Here is a 20,000-nt window from a genome sequence, read left to right as displayed (position 1 = left end):
CTCCAGAGAGAGAGGCTGAAAACCCACAGTTCTTGCCCGACGGATGGGAGCCGAATCCCGGATCCGAGTTTTCTGATGAATACCCCCAAAACATAGAGGTCGCGAATGCAATTTATACGCATGGAAGTATTGATTACGCCATAACGAATCATTAAAAAAATATACCGTTAACTGGAATATGTTGTGTGTGCCTTTACACATATGTTGGATTATGTAATTGGTTTGTCATTAAAAACCAATAATAATTGCTCGCATCGCCGGCTTCGCTGACCAGAGCTCTCTCAGTTAAAGACCAAAGTTAATTGCAGCCTGGAACATACATGTTTCGAAACCAATGTGTAACTAGACAGTTACAATATAACATTTATATTAATTAACCCAGTTAATGCCTTAAGAGAAAGAGTCTGGTGGTCAATGTCGGATTGCTACGGAAATGTTGTGTCTTACTAATAATAACTAATTCCTTGGTCAATAGAAGTCTCTGTGATACTTTCTGAATATGATTTGGGAACATCAAATGGGCAGGGTTATAATAGAAGAAAGACAGTGTAAACAATATAATTAACTCTGAATATAATAATGAGGAAAATGAAACAGGATACACAACAAGGTGCATGAGATGAGGTTATACTGTATATCGTATTTGCTTCGCGTCCCGCTCTGAGCCTTATGAGATATCCTTATCTCCTATGATACCTATTGTATCTCCCATGAACAAAAACACATGCACCCCACCTGTATGGGGCCCGCCCCCATGGTGGCACCGCCCATATAGCAGTGACTCTAGTCACCAAACACCCTTCCTCTATTTTCGTCCCAGCGTAATGGATGCGTGCACCATACGATAACTAGCAGGATGAAAAGATCAGAGTCATAATGGTTGAAAGCTTACCGGAGGTTGCTGGCCCCTGGCATCTTCGACGCATGTTTTCGGCGACACGACGGGCCTATGTTGATGTTCCTCGTTTGATGACAGCACATCGAGGTTCAGCTGTACAAGACTGGCTGTCGGGCCAGCTTGTACTCAGGTAGGCCCTGTGTCTTCAGGCATGGGTATTAGTGTTAGTAATGCTGGTTTGTTTTGTTACACAACCATGTTGTGTGTTGGCGCCGGGGGCAGGATGGTTTGGTGAACGTTCACTGCAGGGAACGGTTTCCAAGCTGTCTTGGGCGTGCTACTAAAACATCTAATGCTATGCTACATGCTATCGCTAATGCCGCATGCTATTACTACTGCTAATTGCTACGCTGTTCTAATGTCTCTGCCGTGAGATGTTGTCACTCTCCCTCCTCTTGCCCGGTTCATCAATGAAGGTCAGTCGGTAGCTGTTGTGTTTTTTTTTGCTGAGTCCTATTTACCTTTTTTCGGGTAAATGGGTTGACAACAGGGTAGGCCGTGGCTAGGTTTCCTAGCCAGGTATGTTACCTTGTGTTCCGGCGGGGTTTGTTGAACGGTGTTCCCATCTGGGTTGGCGTCGGGTAGTGGGGCTATGGGTCCAGCCGACATGGTAAACATGTTGCGTGTCTGTGCGCAGGCAATTGTTGTTCTGGGTCCCACATCGCCCCGCGCTAGGCTGCAGTAGTATAAGGGCAGGGCCGCCTGGGAGGAATGTGAGGCCCTGTGCGTATTTAGACGCGAGGCCCCCACCCCCTGAGGCGGCCCTGTGTAGTGGGCTATTGTTTCGTTTTGTCACTCTGCTATGAGAAGGTCTGTCTTGGTACAGTTTTCTCTCCTCTCAACCATTCATACTGACGGTCAATCGGTATACTGGGGGAGTAGTGCGGGGGGGGGCTTTGTTTACCTTTTTTGGTAAATGGGCTAAACTAGGACTGGTGTCCTGTTGTGAATATTTTGAATGAAGGCGGGACTAGTTTGCTCTGGTCCGTCTCCCCTTAACTTTGTGTGTATGGGTTTGCTCATTCTACAGTATTTTGTGGTTTAGCTCTTTTATTCATTTAACCCTTTCATGGTGCACACCACAGTGGAGGTTGCTGTTTGCAATCACCACTGGTGCTCCGTGTTAACATCAGTCCTTTGTTTTTGACATATTGAAACAATGCCCCGCCCGGCCGACACCATGGGTGGGTCGGCCTGGCGAGTGGCTGGTGGGCTGTTAAGGCTTGTACCGCCACGGTATGGAATTGGCAACGATTAGAACTGTGTTCGAATTGCTGTTTTTTTCTATTAAAAAAAATTGTGTCTGGTGGAGGGGCCTTGAGGGCCAGCCGACGTCGACACATCGCGAGGTTGTTGACGTTATTGGCTTTGACCCAGCCGCAAGCTATAACCGCTCGGGGTTCCCCTCTCCGCAGGGGATTTTGGTCTTCTGCTGGAGCGCGGGCGGTATTGTCCTAGGCCCTACACCGCCTCACACCGCGCAGCCAGAAGAAGAGAGAGCACGGCCTTGTCAGCGGCGATGACGAGGCCCTCGACAGGCGGCCATGTTTTCCCCCGCCAGAGGTATCCTGGGCGTTGATTCGACAGGTGTCCACAAGGCCGACAGCCTTGGCGGCCGAGGGATCGGCCATGTAGGATGGGTTCGGCTTGAACAAACAAGCCGTCACCGTCCTGCCGCGAGCAGCCCGCTCTCCGATCACTCCCTTCCCCAACACCAGCGGAAGAAGTGGGCTCTGATTGTTTCCTTTGGCTGCGGGCCGCGTGCCTTCGTTGATGCGCGGGCGGCCCCCCTTTTCGCTTCTCATGGGGACAGGGGCTGACACCCAGTTGATGGCTGAGCCTGGGTCTGTCCGTGAGAATGTTGTGCTGTCAAGCGGCTCCCACACCTTGAACTGTGTTGGTTGAGCCTGGCGTTACGTCTGTCAACTTAAGTGTTGTCAGCAGGGGGGCTCGAAACCTTTTGAGGCACACAGTGCGGGCTTCCCCGGCCTCGCCTTCGCCAGGCCAGGTATCATGTTGGTGCCTCCCACTCCTGAAATATTGGCAAGTGGTCGCAGCTCACATGATTTGGGGTGGTAGTAATATCACTGCAGGGCTACGGTGTGTAGGAACCCATGGGGGCCTTACACCTTGCATGTCCGGCTGCAGAACAACTCCTTCAGCATGTTCTGGAGGGGTGTTCAGTGGAGTTTTTTTTTTTTTCATCGGAAGCCCCCCGTATCAGACCGGCCCTTTCTGTCGGGGTTCCCCCTTGGGTGCGATTGCCTCGTGGGTGGTGTCAGGGTCAGGTGTTCCGACACGGAACGCGCTCCTCGCACGGTTCCAGGTTTTGGCTACGCACAGCGGGGGGACCAGGCCAACTATCTACAGTTCCTGGCGGACCTGCGCCACGTGACGGCGGGTTCGTTGGGAGTGTCGTCACATATAACTACGGCAGTACCATATGTCGAGGTGGATGGAGAGAACGCTGAGGCGGGGACTTGTGTTTACACAACCCCATCCGTTTTCAGGTTTGGTACAGACCCTATTGTCAGGGTCTCCAGCAGGGTCCACAGAGATCCAATCTCTGTGGACGAAGCAAGCCATCGTCGTGGCGTTCTCCTCCCGGTGTTCTCTGCCCGAGAAGTCGGGAGGGAGGGGTGTAAGACCCAGGCTGGACCTGTCCCATGGGAAGGTTCAGCATTTTTTGGATCGTCTCCTACCTGTTGAACACTGTCAGGTGGGGGTCTGGTTCTCCTCCATAGACCTGTAGGACGCGTATGCGCATCCCCGATCTTCCATCCTAGGGCTTACCTACGCTTCCTTTGCAGGGTTAGCGTATGAGTACCAGAGGCTGCCGTTCGGATTTCTCTGGCTCCCCGCATCTTCACCAAGTGCGTGGAGGCCGCACTGGGGCCTCTGCGTCGTCCGGGGTTACGGAGTGTTCTGCCCTGATGACGTTCTGGTCCTTCGCGGTCAAGGTGGATCGTCAGGTCTCGTACCAGGCAGGTCTCTACCAGCCTGGGGTTGCTGTAGACTGGATGTAGAGTACTCCTCTTCCCAGTCAACGGTTGGAGGGCTATGGGCATCCATCTCAGAGCGTGTTGTCAACACGCTTGGGAGGTTCCGTCCTAGGACGGTTACGGCGCTGTCTCACGTCGCGTTTTCACCGACGCCTCCCTCGCTGGTGACGCGTCGGGCCAACGCAGTAGGGGGCAGCTGGCAAACCATGCTGCCCGGTCTGCGCTACGTTCAATGTGTTGGTGTTGAAAGCGGTCCTTCTGGTCCACAAATGGTGTTGATCAGGACGGACGATACGACGTCAGTGTCGTGTATCGACAGACAGGGAGGAGTACGCTCCCCCTGTCTGCACCAGGCGGCGGGCGGCTGGCTATGGGCGTCCTCCATCTGCGCGGCCTGAGGGCTCCCCACATCCCCGGCAGGGAGAATGTGGGTGCAGAGGTTCTGTCGCGGGGCGGTCCTCATCCTGACGGGTGAGGATTACGTCTGGACATGGCCAGGCAGGTCTGGGACCGATGCCGTGCCGCCAGGGATTCTTCCCCATACATCTGTTAGGTCAGTTGTTGGGACGGGTACGTTGAGGGGCGCAGGTTCTTGATCCTGATGGTGTTACCATCTGGAATGCGCATGCTCCCTCCACTGTCGCGCTTACGCGTGCAGATGACGTATGTTCCAAGTGTGGTGTAAGGCGGGGGGCCGGGACTCAGTCTCCTGCCCCCTGGATGCTGTCCTTAGTTACCTCCAGTCTCTCCTTGATAGACTGTCGGCTTCGACGGTGAGGGTATATGCAGCAGCTATATCCTCCTATCATGAGGGGTTTGAGGGGATGTCTTGTTCAGCCACCCTCTTGTGAAGCGTTTCCTGCTTGGCGCTCGACGCGTTAAGCCGGTGCAACGCTCCTTGGCTCCGACTTGGGATCTTCAATTGGTCCTCGGTCGGTTGTCCTTGGCCCCGTTTGAGCCGCTCGAGCAGGCGCCGTTGGGACAGCTGTCCTTCAAGACCGCGTTCCTACTGGCTGTCACTTCCGCTAAACGCGTAGGTGAGCTCTGTGCTCTCTCGGTACGTCCAGAGTGCCTGTCTTTTCGGACCGATTGCGGTGTCACTCTGCGACCTAATCCTGCTTTCGTGCCTAAGAATATCCGGAGTTCCTTCCGCTCCCGGGATATTGTGGTTCAGGCGTTTCGTCCTCCTCCTCACACTAGTGAGTTAGATGCGGGCCTTCACCTGTCATGTCCAGTCCGTGCTTGGGGATTTACCTCAGCCGTACTCAGGACTTCAGGGTTACCGACCAGCTTTGTCTGTTACGGTGGGGCTCGTGCTGGTAAGGCACTGTCGGAGCAGCGCCTGTCCCATTGGTTGTGCGAGGGCATTACCCTCTGCTACACGTTGGCTGGGCAGGATCCCCCTGGGGGCGTCAGGGCGCACTCCACTCGTGGGGTGGCTGCTTCTGCCGCTCTCCTGGGTGGGGCCTCGGTGGAGGACATCTGTGCTGCAGCTTCATGGTCCTCCCCGGGCCCCTTTGTAAGGTTTTACCTCATGGACATGACCGGGGGTTCTGTCTCCCAGGCGGTTCTGGGGTCTGTGGCCTTTCCTGCTTCCCGTCCTTTGGTCGGGTAGCAGGAGTGTATGGGTATGGGCCACAGTGTGTTGGGTCACACGTGGTTCCGCCTGTACGGTGTGTTCAAGGGGTTCTAGTTCCCTCTTGTTCGCATTCAGGTGGAGTTGACTGCGCCCCCCCTTCATTAGGAAGGATGGGGTGACAGGGCTCCCCGCACCCCTTGATGTGGGCTTACGGGTCCTCAGGGGGTACATTTGTCGGGCCTCGCGTCCGCTCTTCCCCATTATCTCATAAGGCTCAGAGCGGGACGCGAAGCAAATACGATATATAACGATAGGTTATGTAGATAACCTAGTTATATTAGTATTGGCTGAGCGTCCCGCTCTGCGCGGCCCTGAGTTCCCTCTTGAGGGATCTTTTCCTGGGACGGGTTTTGGCGAGGAAGGGTGTTTGGTGACTAGAGTCACTGCTATATGGGCGGTGCCACCATGGGGGCGGGGCCCCATACAGGTGGGGTGCATGTGTTTTTGTTCGTGGGAGATACAATAGGTATCATAGGAGATAAGGATATCTCATAAGGCTCAGAGCGGGACGCTCAGCCAATACTAATATAACTAGGTTATCTATATAACCTATCGTTATATGTAGAACATGGTACAGTTACAGTAAGTGGGGAGTCACGCAAAATAACGTTATATGCGAATCTGGTAGTACATTTCTTTTTATCTTCTTGATATGATAACATTACATCCGCCTTTTGCCATCAGAGAGGGGCTTCGCTCAACCAATCAGAGAGGGGCTTCGCTCAACCAATCAGAGAGGGGTCTGCAGAAATGGGCTCAACCAATCAGAGAGGGGTCTGCAGAAATGGATCTATGAAAAGTAGAGACGCGGTAGGGTGGGGGTCGTCACACCCTCCCCCTAAAGAAAAGGGTTCTTCCCTATTAACAAATTACATTTTTATTTATAAGTGACTAACCAAACTAAATCAATACATAAACTCAAGTAACACAATATTTCGTCCCCTATATTCAAATCAAAATAAACATTGTTTTACCCTTCACCCATTCCCCTCACCATCCTGCCTCCGCTCTCAGCAACATAGGGCCCTAAGAAGCAATTTAAGAGAGCAGGAGACAGTAGGGATTGGGGAACAGATAGAGAGAGGCAAATCAAAGTATCCCCATGGGACCAACTTAGGGTATGCGGGACAATGCGTCCGCAATCACATTCTGAGACCCTTTAATGTGACGAATGTCCAAAGAATAGGGCTGTAAAAACAAAGCCCACCTCATCAATCTCTGGTTGGGATTTTGGAGGGACTTTAAAAAGGTCAAAGGATTATGATCCGTGTATGCCACCAGGGGAGTCAACCCTGACCCCAGATACACGTCAAAATGTTGGAGTTCCCAAATCAGTGATAACGCCTCCTTCTCGATAACTGAGTAGTTAAGTTGGTAGGTGTTAAATTTCCTCGAGAAGAAGGCCACCGATTTATCCACCCCATGCACATCCGCCTGCAGGAGGACTGCCCCTGCCCCCACATTGGAAGCATCCACCTGTAATGAAAAGGAGTCATTTAAACGTGGAGCAGTTAACACAGGTTCAGAGCACAATAGGGCCTTCACACTTTCAAATGCCACTTGGCATCTGCCTGACCAGACATACGTGGAGTCCTTCCTCAACAAGTTTGTCAACGGCTCTACTACGGACGAGAAGTTGCGACAAAAACTCAGATAATAACCCACCAAACCCAGAAAACGCATCAAATCCTTTTTTGTCGTTGGAGGGGGATAATTTACAATAGCCACAACTTTATCCTGAACCATGCGCATGCTGCCCTGACCGACCACCTTTCCTAAATAGGTGACAGTGGCTCTTACAAATTCACATTTGGCCAAGTTAATAGTCAACCGTGCCCAGACCAATTTTTTGAATAGTGCCCGGATACGCTGAAGGTGTTCAGACCATGTGTCGCTGTAGATCACTACATCATCCAGGTAGACGGCACACCCATCCAGACCAGCCACTACTTTGTTCATAAGTTTCGAAGACCAAACGGCATAACTAAGTATTTGTACAACCCAGAGGGAGTGATAAAAGCGCAAACCTCCTGGCCACGCTTAGACAGCGGGACTTGCCAATAACCTTTTAAAAGGTCAAACTTACTCACGTAAGTAGCCGATCCCACCTGATCTACACAGTCTTCCATGCGGGGAAGAGGAAACACATCTGGTTTGGTAACGTTATTCACTTTACGAAAGTCAGTACACGGTCTATACTGTAGGTTCCGTCGGGTTTACCGACCAACAGGCAAGGCGACGCCCAACTTGACGAACATGATTCGGCAATTTGGTTGTTCAACATATACTGAACCTCATTGTCCAAATGCTTGTGTTTCTCGGGTGAGACACGATAGAAGCGCTGCTTTATTGGGGCTGCCTCGCCCACATCCACATCATGTTCAATTAGATGTGTGCGTGAGGGTACATCTGAAAATAAAGCAGGATAACGGTTAATCAGAGCTATTAACTCAACGCGCTTCGAGTCATCCAAATCTGCCAAAATCACATCCAACTTTCCCGCCCTTGCAACACCACATCCGGGTTTACTCCTTCCTCAGGGCCGGCTACTGGAGAGGTGGACCTGTCCACTGTAGTGGTACAAAGAGAAACCTTCTCAGTCTCCCCATTATTCTCCCCATTATTCTCCGCCCTTTCAGGATGGCCAGAGTAGTAGGGTTTTAAAAGGTTCATATGACATACTGTTGTGAAGGATCAGATTAAACCGAATATATATATTTATTTATGGATATATATTTAATAGTATTTGTATATCGTTTGATATCCCTTGTATATTCCTTGTACATATACACTGAATATCCCTTTAGTCTACTAACAGCCCATAATAGTTTCATTCTCTCATTGGACAAGAACTTGGCGCCAGCAGCCAAGCCCCTTGGTTCAAGTTCAATCGTGCCGACGAACATGTCGTTACTAGCCCCGGTTCCGCGTAGGAATACGTCTGCCGAAATACGAATGGTACTATTTGTTCACAGCGCATATATATATGGCGCAAGTAAAGTAGAACTTTCTTTTAGTCCCTTAGCCCTTAGTTCTTTACCCTCCAACCTAGTGGCAAGACGTTAAGCCTCACCCACGATACACGTGTGGTGCAGTATGGTCAACTTGGCCTCAGAATGGCATTGAGACATCGTGTGGATTAATAGTTGAATTGTCATAGTTTGGCACTATACCGTCGAGTGGGACGTATTTCTATTAAGTTAATAATAGTCTATTATGTATGGTGCATCGTTCGGTTAGAGTTATAAAGTGAGCAGTACCCCCATCGTTTCCTCGCGTTATCTAGAGTCTTAACCAGGCTGGGCAGACCACGTGTGGTGCTTTCATCCGAGGAGTTCTGGGCCAGGACGAGTGGACCTGCACATTGGATTACCTTACCCGGACGACGGCGAGCCCTACACGGCTTGGATTATCTACTTGCTTTGGGTGCTTTGATTATGCCATGGATAACAGCCAACACTGGTGAGTGTTGGAACTACCCCCCGAGAGGAGTCCAGGTGAGACGGTGCTCTACCCCGAGTGAGGTCGCCTCACGTCTCTTCGTTGTGGACCGGCAGCTACCGTCTACAAGAGGGCCCAGCTGTATTCATCTGTGGACCAAGGTTCTGTGGGCACCGTGTTCAGCACTCTGAATTCTCCCAAGAAATCATTGGCCAGATGGGATATCGCCAGCGGCTCTCCTAACCCCCCCCCCCTACTGACTTACAACCAGCGGGACCCCCCTTTAGTGTATCCAGCTATAATCATTTAAGTACCATCGCTATAGTTCCCTAAAGAACCAGGTTGTATACTTGCTTCCTGCGTAACCAGAGATTGGACATTCAATGTTGATTTGCCTACGAATACTCATTTGCCTTACAAGTGCATTCAAATCATAAATGTCATTAAGTGAACGTTGTATATACCCTTTGCTATATAAAATATTCGATTTATACATTTGTGTGGACTTGGTTTCATGGTGGGAAAGTGTTCATCATATCTATATCATGTACTGTGTGGCCAGTAGTTAAAGTACATAATCGGTAGTGGTTTAATGATACCATACTTATCAATACAGTCAGGGAATTGTACCCCTCAGTTACAAATGGTCCTTCAAGCCGGAGGGTAACTAGTGTAATATTAATATAGTGTTATTAATATTGAAATGGCCTATGATGAACACTCCACGAAACGGTCCTCCTAACGTAGAACGCCCGCGGCGCAGACGACAGACACCTCAGTACTTAGAGGATTACGCTGTCAGTCAACTACCTAGCCTTCGACAAACGGTAAACGCGGTAAAAGTAGAAAGTAAAATTATGTCTGACCTTAACGACCAGGTTACCCCGACCACAGAGGCCCTAGTGGGTTCTAATGTAACTGACCAAGCTCACGGTGGGGACCAGGAGGGAGCTGACATGCCTTTACCCCCCGCCAATACCGAAGAAGTAGTCCCCGACCAGCCCCGGGAGGAAGACAACCCTACAGAGAGAGAACTCTGCACAGAAGAAGAGGAGGAGAGCGCCGAGGAAATAGAGCTCCGGGACTCCCCAACGAGTACCGCCAGGAGCGGCTCACCTCTACAACCGTCTTCCCCCAGCGAAGCGGAGAGGATGCTATCACAGGCGTTCCTCGCCAGCCTGACAGCCTCTACCGAACGCGATCGACTTCAGGGTGAACGCGATCGACTTCAGGGTGAACGCGATCGACTCCAGACACAGCAACGGAGCGAAGAAGAGCGCATACGCCTGGAGATGAGACGCCTTCAGACGGAAGAGAATATGGCAAGAGACCGGGCCGACGCCCAGCGCGCCGCTGCCGGTGCCCAAAGAGAAGCAGATCTCACCAAACGCGAAGCTGAGCGCGACAGACTACAAGCGCAGCTAATGGAGCAGCTGATCCTCAAGGCAACACCCTCTCCCTCCGCCAGGGGTTCAAGGAACTCGTCGAGACAACAGTCAAGGGCAGCATCCCCTAACCGAGCAAGCGACCCTGAACTTGACCAACAGACCAAGCCTATACCCCCCGCAGACCCCCTTCCCAGACCGGTCCAAGCGAGACCCAGCTACAAGGAAGGAGCGGCATACACTGCGGAGAAGCTAAATAAACGACTACAGGATCTAGAGGACCTGATAGAAGAAGAAGAGGGAGAGGAGGAGAACCAAGCCCGACGACAGCACAGTACTCCACCGGACCAGGAGGTCCAGTACAGCCCAGGCTATACCCCCGCGGCGCTGCGCTACAGACCCCCGACTCTATTCACGGGTGAGCATGACGCACGACCAGCCCCGAGGAATAGCACCTGGACCAGCGGGCCATGGTACCCTGCCGGTACCAGCCCACAGAGAGGCGCAAGAGGAGACTCGCCTAGGAGGCCTCTCCCCCAACGCTCGCCGATGTATCAGCCATCCACGGCGTCATACATTGCCACACCGACGTTTCCAGACTTCACCTATGAGAATCGAGCACAGTACACGGAGCTCCGGATGTGCTTAGAGACAATGATGGTGGATGTCGCTGATGAACGCCACAAGTATGCAATATTACTGAAGCACCTGAAAGTACCTCGAGCGCACAATATAGCGCTAGCCTATGCCACCTCTACGACCCCATACACCGCGGCTCTAGCAGCGCTGGACCAGAGATATGGACGTATATGGGATTACGTAATCCAAGAGATAAGGCATATTGACCGCCTACCCCCAGCAACAGACAATCGCTCATTAGACGACCTGTCTATAAAAGTGCAGCAGGGATGCTGGGAGCGCAACGAGAAAAGGGTATGCACGAGCTATACGCCAACTCTAACGTCGAGAGGATTTTAGAGAAGCTGCCACCCGCCAGACAAGAGCGCTTCAGGCGGCAGAGAGACCACCGTGATCCTAACGGTCCCGAACCATCCCTCCTCGATCTAGCCGACTTCCTGGCGAGAGAAGTCAGCAGCTTACGACTGGATACGTTCGTGCGGAGCACACCAAGCTCCAGAGAGGGACCCAGGAGAATAAACGATGGAAGAAGATCGGTGACTGTCATGCACCAATCAGAATCAGTACCGAGCAGTAAGAACCACAGTACCCCCTCGAGAAAAGAGAAGTGGAAGATGGTGTGCCCGTACTGCGAGAAGGAACACTGGCTGTCACAATGTGACCTGTTCACAAAGATGAATGCAGAAGAAGTGAGTCAATGGATAAAGTCCAACAGGCGCTGTTACCGATGTGCGCGCAGTCACATGGCAGCCGAGTGCCGCCTAAAGAAGAGGTGCAGTCGGTGTGACGGAGCCCACCTAGATGTCCTACACGACAGTAACAGAAGAAAGCCTGCACCTGCACCATCGAGCAGCACCAAGGCAAGTGTCATGTACATTGACCCCGCCAGCAGCAGCGGCGCCCAAGTGCTCTTAAAGGTAGTCCGTGTAACATTGAGCTACCAAGATAAAGTCATGGACACTTACGCCGTCCTTGATGACGGGTCAGAGAAGACCCTTCTGCTCGCGTCCGCTGCGGCCCAGCTGGGACTGCGGGGGAGCGAGAACCAAATGACGATTCGGACAATAAGAAGAGATTTAAAGACGATAAAAGGCGAGAATGTCTCCTTCACTATCGCAGCAAGTGGGCAGCCAGAGAGACGGTATAGGATTACAAATGCTTTCACCAGCCAAGAAATAGGACTATCACAGTACACCTACCCCATCGCCAAACTGATGGATAAATATGTGCACCTGCGTCAACTACCTATCCCGCTCATAGACGGCGCCACCCCGACCCTGCTGATAGGCTCCGACCATGCAGACCTCATAGTCCCGATAGACCGGGTCCATACAGGACCCAGAGGCTGTCCTGCAGCAGTCGAGACCCGCCTAGGATGGACACTACAAGGCCCCCTCGCTAAATCTCTCAACCGAACAGCAGCCACTAGCTGCCTCCACTCCAGAGTGACAGAAGAAGACACCACTCTCCTGCAGCATGTCGAGAGGCTATGGACACTAGAGACAATGCCCTTTAAGAACGAAAAGAAAGACATTCGTTCTAAAGAAGACATTTACGCCATAAACCTCGTCGAGCAAGGGACAAAGAGAGTCACAGTCGGCGGAGTGATGAGATACGCAACTCCACTCCTGAGGCGAGAGGGAATGCCCACCTTTCACGCAAAGAAAGACGCTACGGAGCGGTATCTATTGAACACAGAGCGGCGCCTAGCCAAAGACCCCGCTCAAGAGAGTGTGTACCGCGCTGAGATTGAGAAGCTAATCACAGCGGGACACGTGACAAAGATTGACATTAAAGAGGCCGATCAGACGACCGAATCATGGTACGTGCCGCACCACAAGGTCCACCACAACGGCAAGGATCGCATTGTGTTTAACTGCAGCTACCAGATCGGATCCCAAAATCTGAATAAAGAGCTCTTGCCCGGCCCCACACTCGGCCCCTCTCTACTAGGCGTGCTACTACGCTTCCGCCAGGACAAGGTGGCTATCAGCGGGGATATCAAAGGGATGTTCCTGCAGGTGAGACTAGTGGAGGAGGACAAGCCCCTGCTGCGGTTCCTATGGAGAGAGAGGATCGGAGATGAGCACCCAGCCATCTACCAGTGGGAAGTCCTCCCCTTCGGAACCACATGCAGCCCGTGCTGTGCTACATTTGCACTACAGAAACACGTCGCAGAGGACCCAGCAGCAGATGAAGAGGTCCGACACAGTGTGAAGAACAGTTTCTACGTGGACAACTGTTTACAAAGCGTTTCGACTCAAGAAGAAGCCGAGGTTCTCCTACTCAAGCTACGCGCCTCCCTGATCAAAGGCGGCTTTGATCTCAGGCAGTGGGCCAGCCTCTCCCCCGCGGACAAGGCTGCCAGCAGCGAGACCTGGATGGCGACCATCCCAGGAGAAGCCCAAGAAATGACACTAGGATTAGTCTGGCGCTTCAAAACAGACTCGCTCCACTATAGACACAAACCCCTGACCACGGAGCAGGGAAGGTCGACGGCGATACCGACCACCAGACGGAGTGTGTACAGAACACTCGCCAGACAATATGACCCGTTGGGATGTATTCTACCTTACACCACCAGGGCAAAGATGATTGTACGAGCACTATGGGACAAGGACCAGGGCTGGGACGACCCAATACCCGCACCCCTTGCCTCCACATGGAGAGAGTGGGAGACGGAACTCCGCTCACTCCCAGGCGTCAATATACGCCGCAGCTACTTCCCACCCACAGTGAGGCCAGAGACATGCAAGATGGATCTACACGTCTTCAGCGACGCCTCCGAAGTAGCCTATGGATCAGTGGCCTACTTGCGTGCCCAAGAGAAGGGAGGAGAGATACACACCGCTTTCATCCTGGCTCGCTCAAGAATAGCCCCACGAAAGCAACAATCTATCCCGCGTCTAGAGCTCTGCGCAGCCCTAGCAGGAGCGCATCTAGCCACGTTAATCCAACGTGAACTCACCATTCCGGTGCACAGAACAATCTTGTGGTCAGATTCCACGACAGTACTCACATGGATCAAGTCTGATTCATGCAGATACAAAGTCTTCGTGGGAGTCAGAGTCATCGAGATTCAAGAGTTAACAGAAACAGCGAGCTGGCGGTATGTGGACACCAAACACAACCCAGCTGACGTCATCACCCGGGGAATGTCCCTAGATGACCTCACCCGTCACAACATCTACAGTGACGGACCAGAGTTCCTCAAGCTCCTGGAAGAAGAGTGGCCTACGCCCACCCCACGGGAAGCGAGTAAAGAGGAGGCTGAGAACAAGAAACCTATGTTCTGTGGACTGAGCACAGTCGCCTCCACAGACCCCAACATAGATGATTGCATTACCCTACAGAGTGCGCAGCTAAAGACATTCCTGTGGCACCACCCAGAGATTCAGCCCACTGCCGACATTTCAGCAGCTGACTACGAAGAAGCAGAACTTCTTCTACTACAACGAGCCCAGAGAGACTCGTTCCCCGATGAGCTAGACTGTCTATAGGGAGGAAAGCCCGTCCCATCAGACAGCAGACTGCTCCACCTGGCACCCGAGAGTGACCATAATCTCATCAGAGTGGGTGGTCGTCTGCGGAGAGCCCCCAATCTACCGGATGACGTTAAGTACCCGATAGTCTTGAACAGCCGACACAAGGTCACAGAGCTGATCATAAAGAAATACGACGAGGATGTACACCACGCAGGAGCAGAGAGAGTCTTCGCGGAGATCAGACGTCGCTATTGGATACTTCAAGGAAGAGAAGCAGTGCGACGCTTCCAGCGAACCTGTCTAGACTGCCGAAAGTGGCGCGCGCAGCCCAGCATACCCCGGATGGCTGACCTACCTCCCTGTCGCCTCCGACTCGGCGACAAGCCATTCCACTCCACAGGCATGGACTGTTTTGGCCCGTTGTATATAAAGAAAGGAAGAGGAACCGAGAAGCGGTGGGGTATTGTATTCAAATGCATGACCACCAGAGCGATACATATCGAACTCCTTCCAACCTTGAGCACAGACTCATTCCTTATGGCCTTCCGAAGATTCACATCACGGAAAGGAAAACCGTCTACATTGTTGTCTGATCACGGGACACACTTCAAAGGCAGAGAAAGAGAGCTGAGAGAGAGCTTCCAAGCTATGGGCCCAGAACTTAAGACCCACCTCGCTCCATCCCAGATTGACTTCCAGTTTAATCCCCCGAACGCACCCCACTTCGGTGGAACCTGGGAACGAGAAGTACGTTCTATAAAGACAGCCCTGTACGCCGTGCTTGGGGCCCAGACTGTGGCGGAAGAAGTCCTAATGACAGTCCTCACGGAGATCGAGGGAGTATTGAACTCCAAGCCCCTCGGCTACGTCTCCAGTGATGTAGCAGATGTCGACCCAGTCACCCCCAACACACTCTTGATGGGGCGGCTGGACCCCGCGCTACCCCAGACAATGTACAGGCCTGAAGAAGCGAACGGCCGAAGAATGTGGAGGTACAGTCAAGTACTAGCTGACAAGTTTTGGAACAGCTTTCTACTCCACTACCTACCGTCTCTACAGACCCGCCAGAAGTGGGTAAAAGAGAGAGACAATTTGACAGAAGGAACAGTCGTCATGATTATCGACCAGTCACTACCCAGAGCTATGTGGCCGGCTGGCCGCGTAAGCAAAGTGATAACCGGTGCCGATGGCAAGGTCCGAGCAGCTGAGGTGCTCGTCCAAGGGCGAACTTACACACGACCCGTGGCGAGGCTAATAGAACTGCCCAGACTCCCAGACACTATCGATGACGACCATGACCCCACGACTTTGTGAGTTGACTGACCCTTACAGCGGACCTTGAGTGGTAGACAGTGCGGTTAATCTGTCTCTGCTTAGCTAATTAGGTGGGACTAATTAGGGGGCGGCTGTTGTGAAGGATCAGATTAAACCGAATATATATATTTATTTATGGATATATATTTAATAGTATTTGTATATCGTTTGATATCCCTTGTATATTCCTTGTACATATACACTGAATATCCCTTTAGTCTACTAACAGCCCATAATAGTTTCATTCTCTCATTGGACAAGAACTTGGCGCCAGCAGCCAAGCCCCTTGGTTCAAGTTCAATCGTGCCGACGAACATGTCGTTACTAGCCCCGGTTCCGCGTAGGAATATGTCTGCCGAAATACGAATGGTACTATTTGTTCACAGCGCATATATATATGGCGCAAGTAAAGTAGAACTTTCTTTTAGTCCCTTAGCCCTTAGTTCTTTACCCTCCAACCTAGTGGCAAGACGTTAAGCCTCACCCACGATACACGTGTGGTGCAGTATGGTCAACTTGGCCTCAGAATGGCATTGAGACATCGTGTGGATTAATAGTTGAATTGTCATAGTTTGGCACTATACCGTCGAGTGGGACGTATTTCTATTAAGTTAATAATAGTCTATTATGTATGGTGCATCGTTCCGTTAGAGTTATAAAGTGAGCAGTACCCCCATCGTTTCCTCACGTTATCTAGAGTCTTAACCAGGCTGGGCAGACCACGTGTGGTGCTTTCATCCGAGGAGTTCTGGGCCAGGACGAGTGGACCTGCACATTGGATTACCTTACCCGGACGACGGCGAGCCCTACACGGCTTGGATTATCTACTTGCTTTGGGTGCTTTGATTATGCCATGGATAACAGCCAACACTGGTGAGTGTTGGAACTACCCCCCGAGAGGAGTCCAGGTGAGACGGCGCTCTACCCCGAGTGAGGTCGCCTCACGTCTCTTCGTTGTGGACCGGCAGCTACCGTCTACAAGAGGGCCCAGCTGTATTCATCTGTGGACCAAGGTTCTGTGGGCACCGTGTTCAGCACTCTGAATTCTCCCAAGAAATCGTTGGCCAGATGGGATATCGCCAGCGGCTCTCCTAACCCCCCCCCCCTACTGACTTACAACCAGCGGGACCCCCCTTTAGTGTATCCAGCTATAATCATTTAAGTACCATCGCTATAGTTCCCTAAAGAACCAGGTTGTATACTTGCTTCCTGCGTAACCAGAGATTGGACATTCAATGTTGATTTGCCTACGAATACTCATTTGCCTTACAAGTGCATTCAAATCATAAATGTCATTAAGTGAACGTTGTATATACCCTTTGCTATATAAAATATTCGATTTATACATTTGTGTGGACTTGGTTTCATGGTGGGAAAGTGTTCATCATATCTATATCATGTACTGTGTGGCCAGTAGTTAAAGTACATAATCGGTAGTGGTTTAATGATACCATACTTATCAATACAGTCAGGGAATTGTACCCCTCAGTTACAACATACCCTATTTGCCCTCCTGCCTTTGGCAATAACATATTTCAGGTCAGACACCCGCCGCACAACAGTGTAAGGGCCCGTGAACTTTGCCTGAAAGGGAGACGTTACTACCGGCTGTAAAAGCAAAACTTGATCGCCACCCTTAAACTGCCTAAGCTCAGTGCGACGATCATAAAGGGATTTCATTTTTCCCTGAGACCTCCCCAACTTCTCCTTCGCACACTCAACAGACAAAAACAACCTGCGTCTGAAACCATTAACAATAATCAACCAATTTCCGGGGGGGTTCTGTCATGTCCCAGCTGTCCTTCAACACAGCCATGGGACCACGGACTCTGTGACCAAAAACCAGGTCATTAGGGATAAACCCCGTGCTCTCCTGGACTACCTCTCTGGAGGCCAATATAAGCCAGGGCAGCCCCTCCTCCCAGTCACCCCCTAACTCCACACAATAGGAGCGCAGCAACGATTTCAACGTTTGATGAAAACGCTTTAAAGCTCCCTGAGACTGGGCATGATACGCTGCCGCTTTGTTGTGCCTGATGTGCAGTTGCCGGAGAACTGCGGCAAACATGTGTGAGGTTAAATTGGAACCCTGATCACTCTGAATGATCCTGGGTACCCCGAACACAGAAATGAACTGTGTCAGCGCCTTAACAACAGACTTCGTCGTTATCGACCTAAGCGGAAACGCTGCCGGGTATCTGGTCACCTGACACATTACCGTAAGCAAATACAAATGTCCCTGTTTGGAATGCAGCAATGGTCCAACACAGTCAATAATCAAATGTTCAAATGGCTGATCAACAGCAGGAATAGGAGAGAGCGGGGCCGGTGTGATGGTTTGACTCGGCTTCCCAGTTAACTCACACGTGTGACACGTTTTGATATATGCGGAAATATCACATTTTAAACGGGGCCAGCGCACGGTCATACGTTTTTCTCACTCCCTGATGCCCTGCCACATTGTCATGACAAGTCTGCAACACCAATGGACGAAACTTGCATGGTACCACAAACTGAAAAATGGGGTCACCCACGAAAGCATCCCCATGCGGTACCCACTTCCAAAACAATAAACCGTCATGAAGACAGTATCCCTGCGCCTAAGCTACCTATGTCTTCAAACGGCACGGCTTTCTCAAACAGCTCTCGTAAAGCTGGATCATTCACCTGTTCTGCAACCAAATCAGCCATCGACATGGACTGGAGTTGCTCAGGCAGAATCAAACCCACATGAACCGATTCAACACCTGTCGCCTGGGTAGCACCCGGTGTGTCACCCGCCGCTGTCATGGCACGTGTAATGGCACAGGCTGGATACACAATGACAACATCAGATGAGGTGTCTAACAAAGTTGGACTAGGTGACTTTTGGGTGACTACATTTGGGAGAGGCCCATCGGCCCACACTCGTACCCCGGCCAGATTGTTACCCAAAATGATGTCCACTCCATCAACAGGCAACTCAGCACGCACACCTATCTGCACATCACCATTCCCCAAACCTGAAACAAGAGAAATGTTATGCACAGGAACAGGGAACACAGACCAATTGAGCCAGTGTCCCGTAGTATCTTGACCGGCACCCTAACGTCACTGGCCTGTAAAAACACAAAACCATCAGAAAGAAACGCACCATACTCTTCCAGGCATGTCTGTCCTATGGTCTTAGCAGACGGTACCGATGGTGACACCATCCCTTGGGTGAGGGAATTGGCCAGCAGAGCAGGTTTTACTTGCGCTTTAAACCCACCCCTCGAACCAAGAAGTGGGCACTCATCCTTCCAATGTCCAGAACGTTTACAGTAGTTACATGTTTTGACAGACGCCGGTGGCTGTCTATACCGTGTGTCAGATGCAGGTGGCTGTCTATACCGTGTGTCAGATGCAGGTGGCTGTCTATAGCGTGTGTCACAATCACCCCTTCTCTCTGATCCAAACTTTGGACGAGGAGAAAAATTCTCTCTGCTATGAGCCTTCTCTATAGCTAAACCACCGAAGTTACCCTTGTGAATCAATATATACTCATCTGCCAACGCTGCTGCCTCCCCCGGCGTCGCCGCTCCCTGCTGTGTAATGTAAGTTGCCACATTTACAGGAACAGAGTTTTTAAACTGTTCTAATACCAGCAGATCAGAGAGTTGTTCAAAGGTATCGACACCAGACGCTACACACCAACGGGTAAACTGGGTACCCAAATCCCGTGAAAATTCAAGATGAGACTGTTTGTCCCTTTTCTTCCACGTACGGAACCGCTGTCTGTACGCCTCAGGTACAAGTTCGTACACCTTAAGCACTGCCGATTTCACCCGTACATAAACCTTACAGTCCGCGGGACTCAATGCTTCCTGGGCTCTACCAGTGAGAACACACTGTAACATCATACAACTATCCTCACTACTCCAGTGCCTTGCATCTGTCAAACGTTCAAACAATGAAAAAAAAACATCGGGGTCCTTCTCATTAAACTGAGGAAGCAAACGCAGTTCACGTAAAACGTCAAATTTACCCCCCTGAGACGGATCCCCAGTACCATCAGTAACATCGGAACCGAGCCACTTTCCCTCCCCGACCAAATCTAGCTTTCTATTCTGCACCTCTACTTTGGCAAGCTCAGTCCTTTGCTTAAGTTCCTCCAAAGCCAACTCCTGTCTGTGCTTACCAAGCTGCACCTCTGCCTGCAGTAGCAGAAGTTCCTTC

General features: G+C 51.3%; 1 protein-coding gene across 1 annotated transcript in view; it reads right to left on the bottom strand.

Moving 5' to 3' along the window:
* The window catches only part of LOC311242498 (uncharacterized protein), a gene marked incomplete at both ends in the record, with an annotated part of 157,585 nt that overhangs the window by 137,370 nt on the left and 215 nt on the right, over nt 1-20,000 (bottom strand). The window contains 3 exons of the mRNA XM_084331460.1: nt 18,413-18,613; nt 18,734-18,805; nt 19,963-20,000. The exon at nt 19,963-20,000 is cut by the window's right edge and continues 215 nt beyond it. Of these exons, the coding sequence (XP_084187586.1) occupies nt 18,413-18,613; nt 18,734-18,805; nt 19,963-20,000 (311 nt within the window). The remainder of the gene's footprint in view (nt 1-18,412; nt 18,614-18,733; nt 18,806-19,962) is intronic.

This window comes from Notolepis coatsorum (genome assembly GCF_963971535.1).
Source record: "Notolepis coatsorum genome assembly, chromosome: 1".
In the NCBI taxonomy this organism is placed as follows: domain Eukaryota; kingdom Metazoa; phylum Chordata; class Actinopteri; order Aulopiformes; family Paralepididae; genus Notolepis; species Notolepis coatsorum.
Note: the sequence above shows the minus strand (reverse complement) of the source record. Positions and strands in the feature narration are given on the sequence as shown.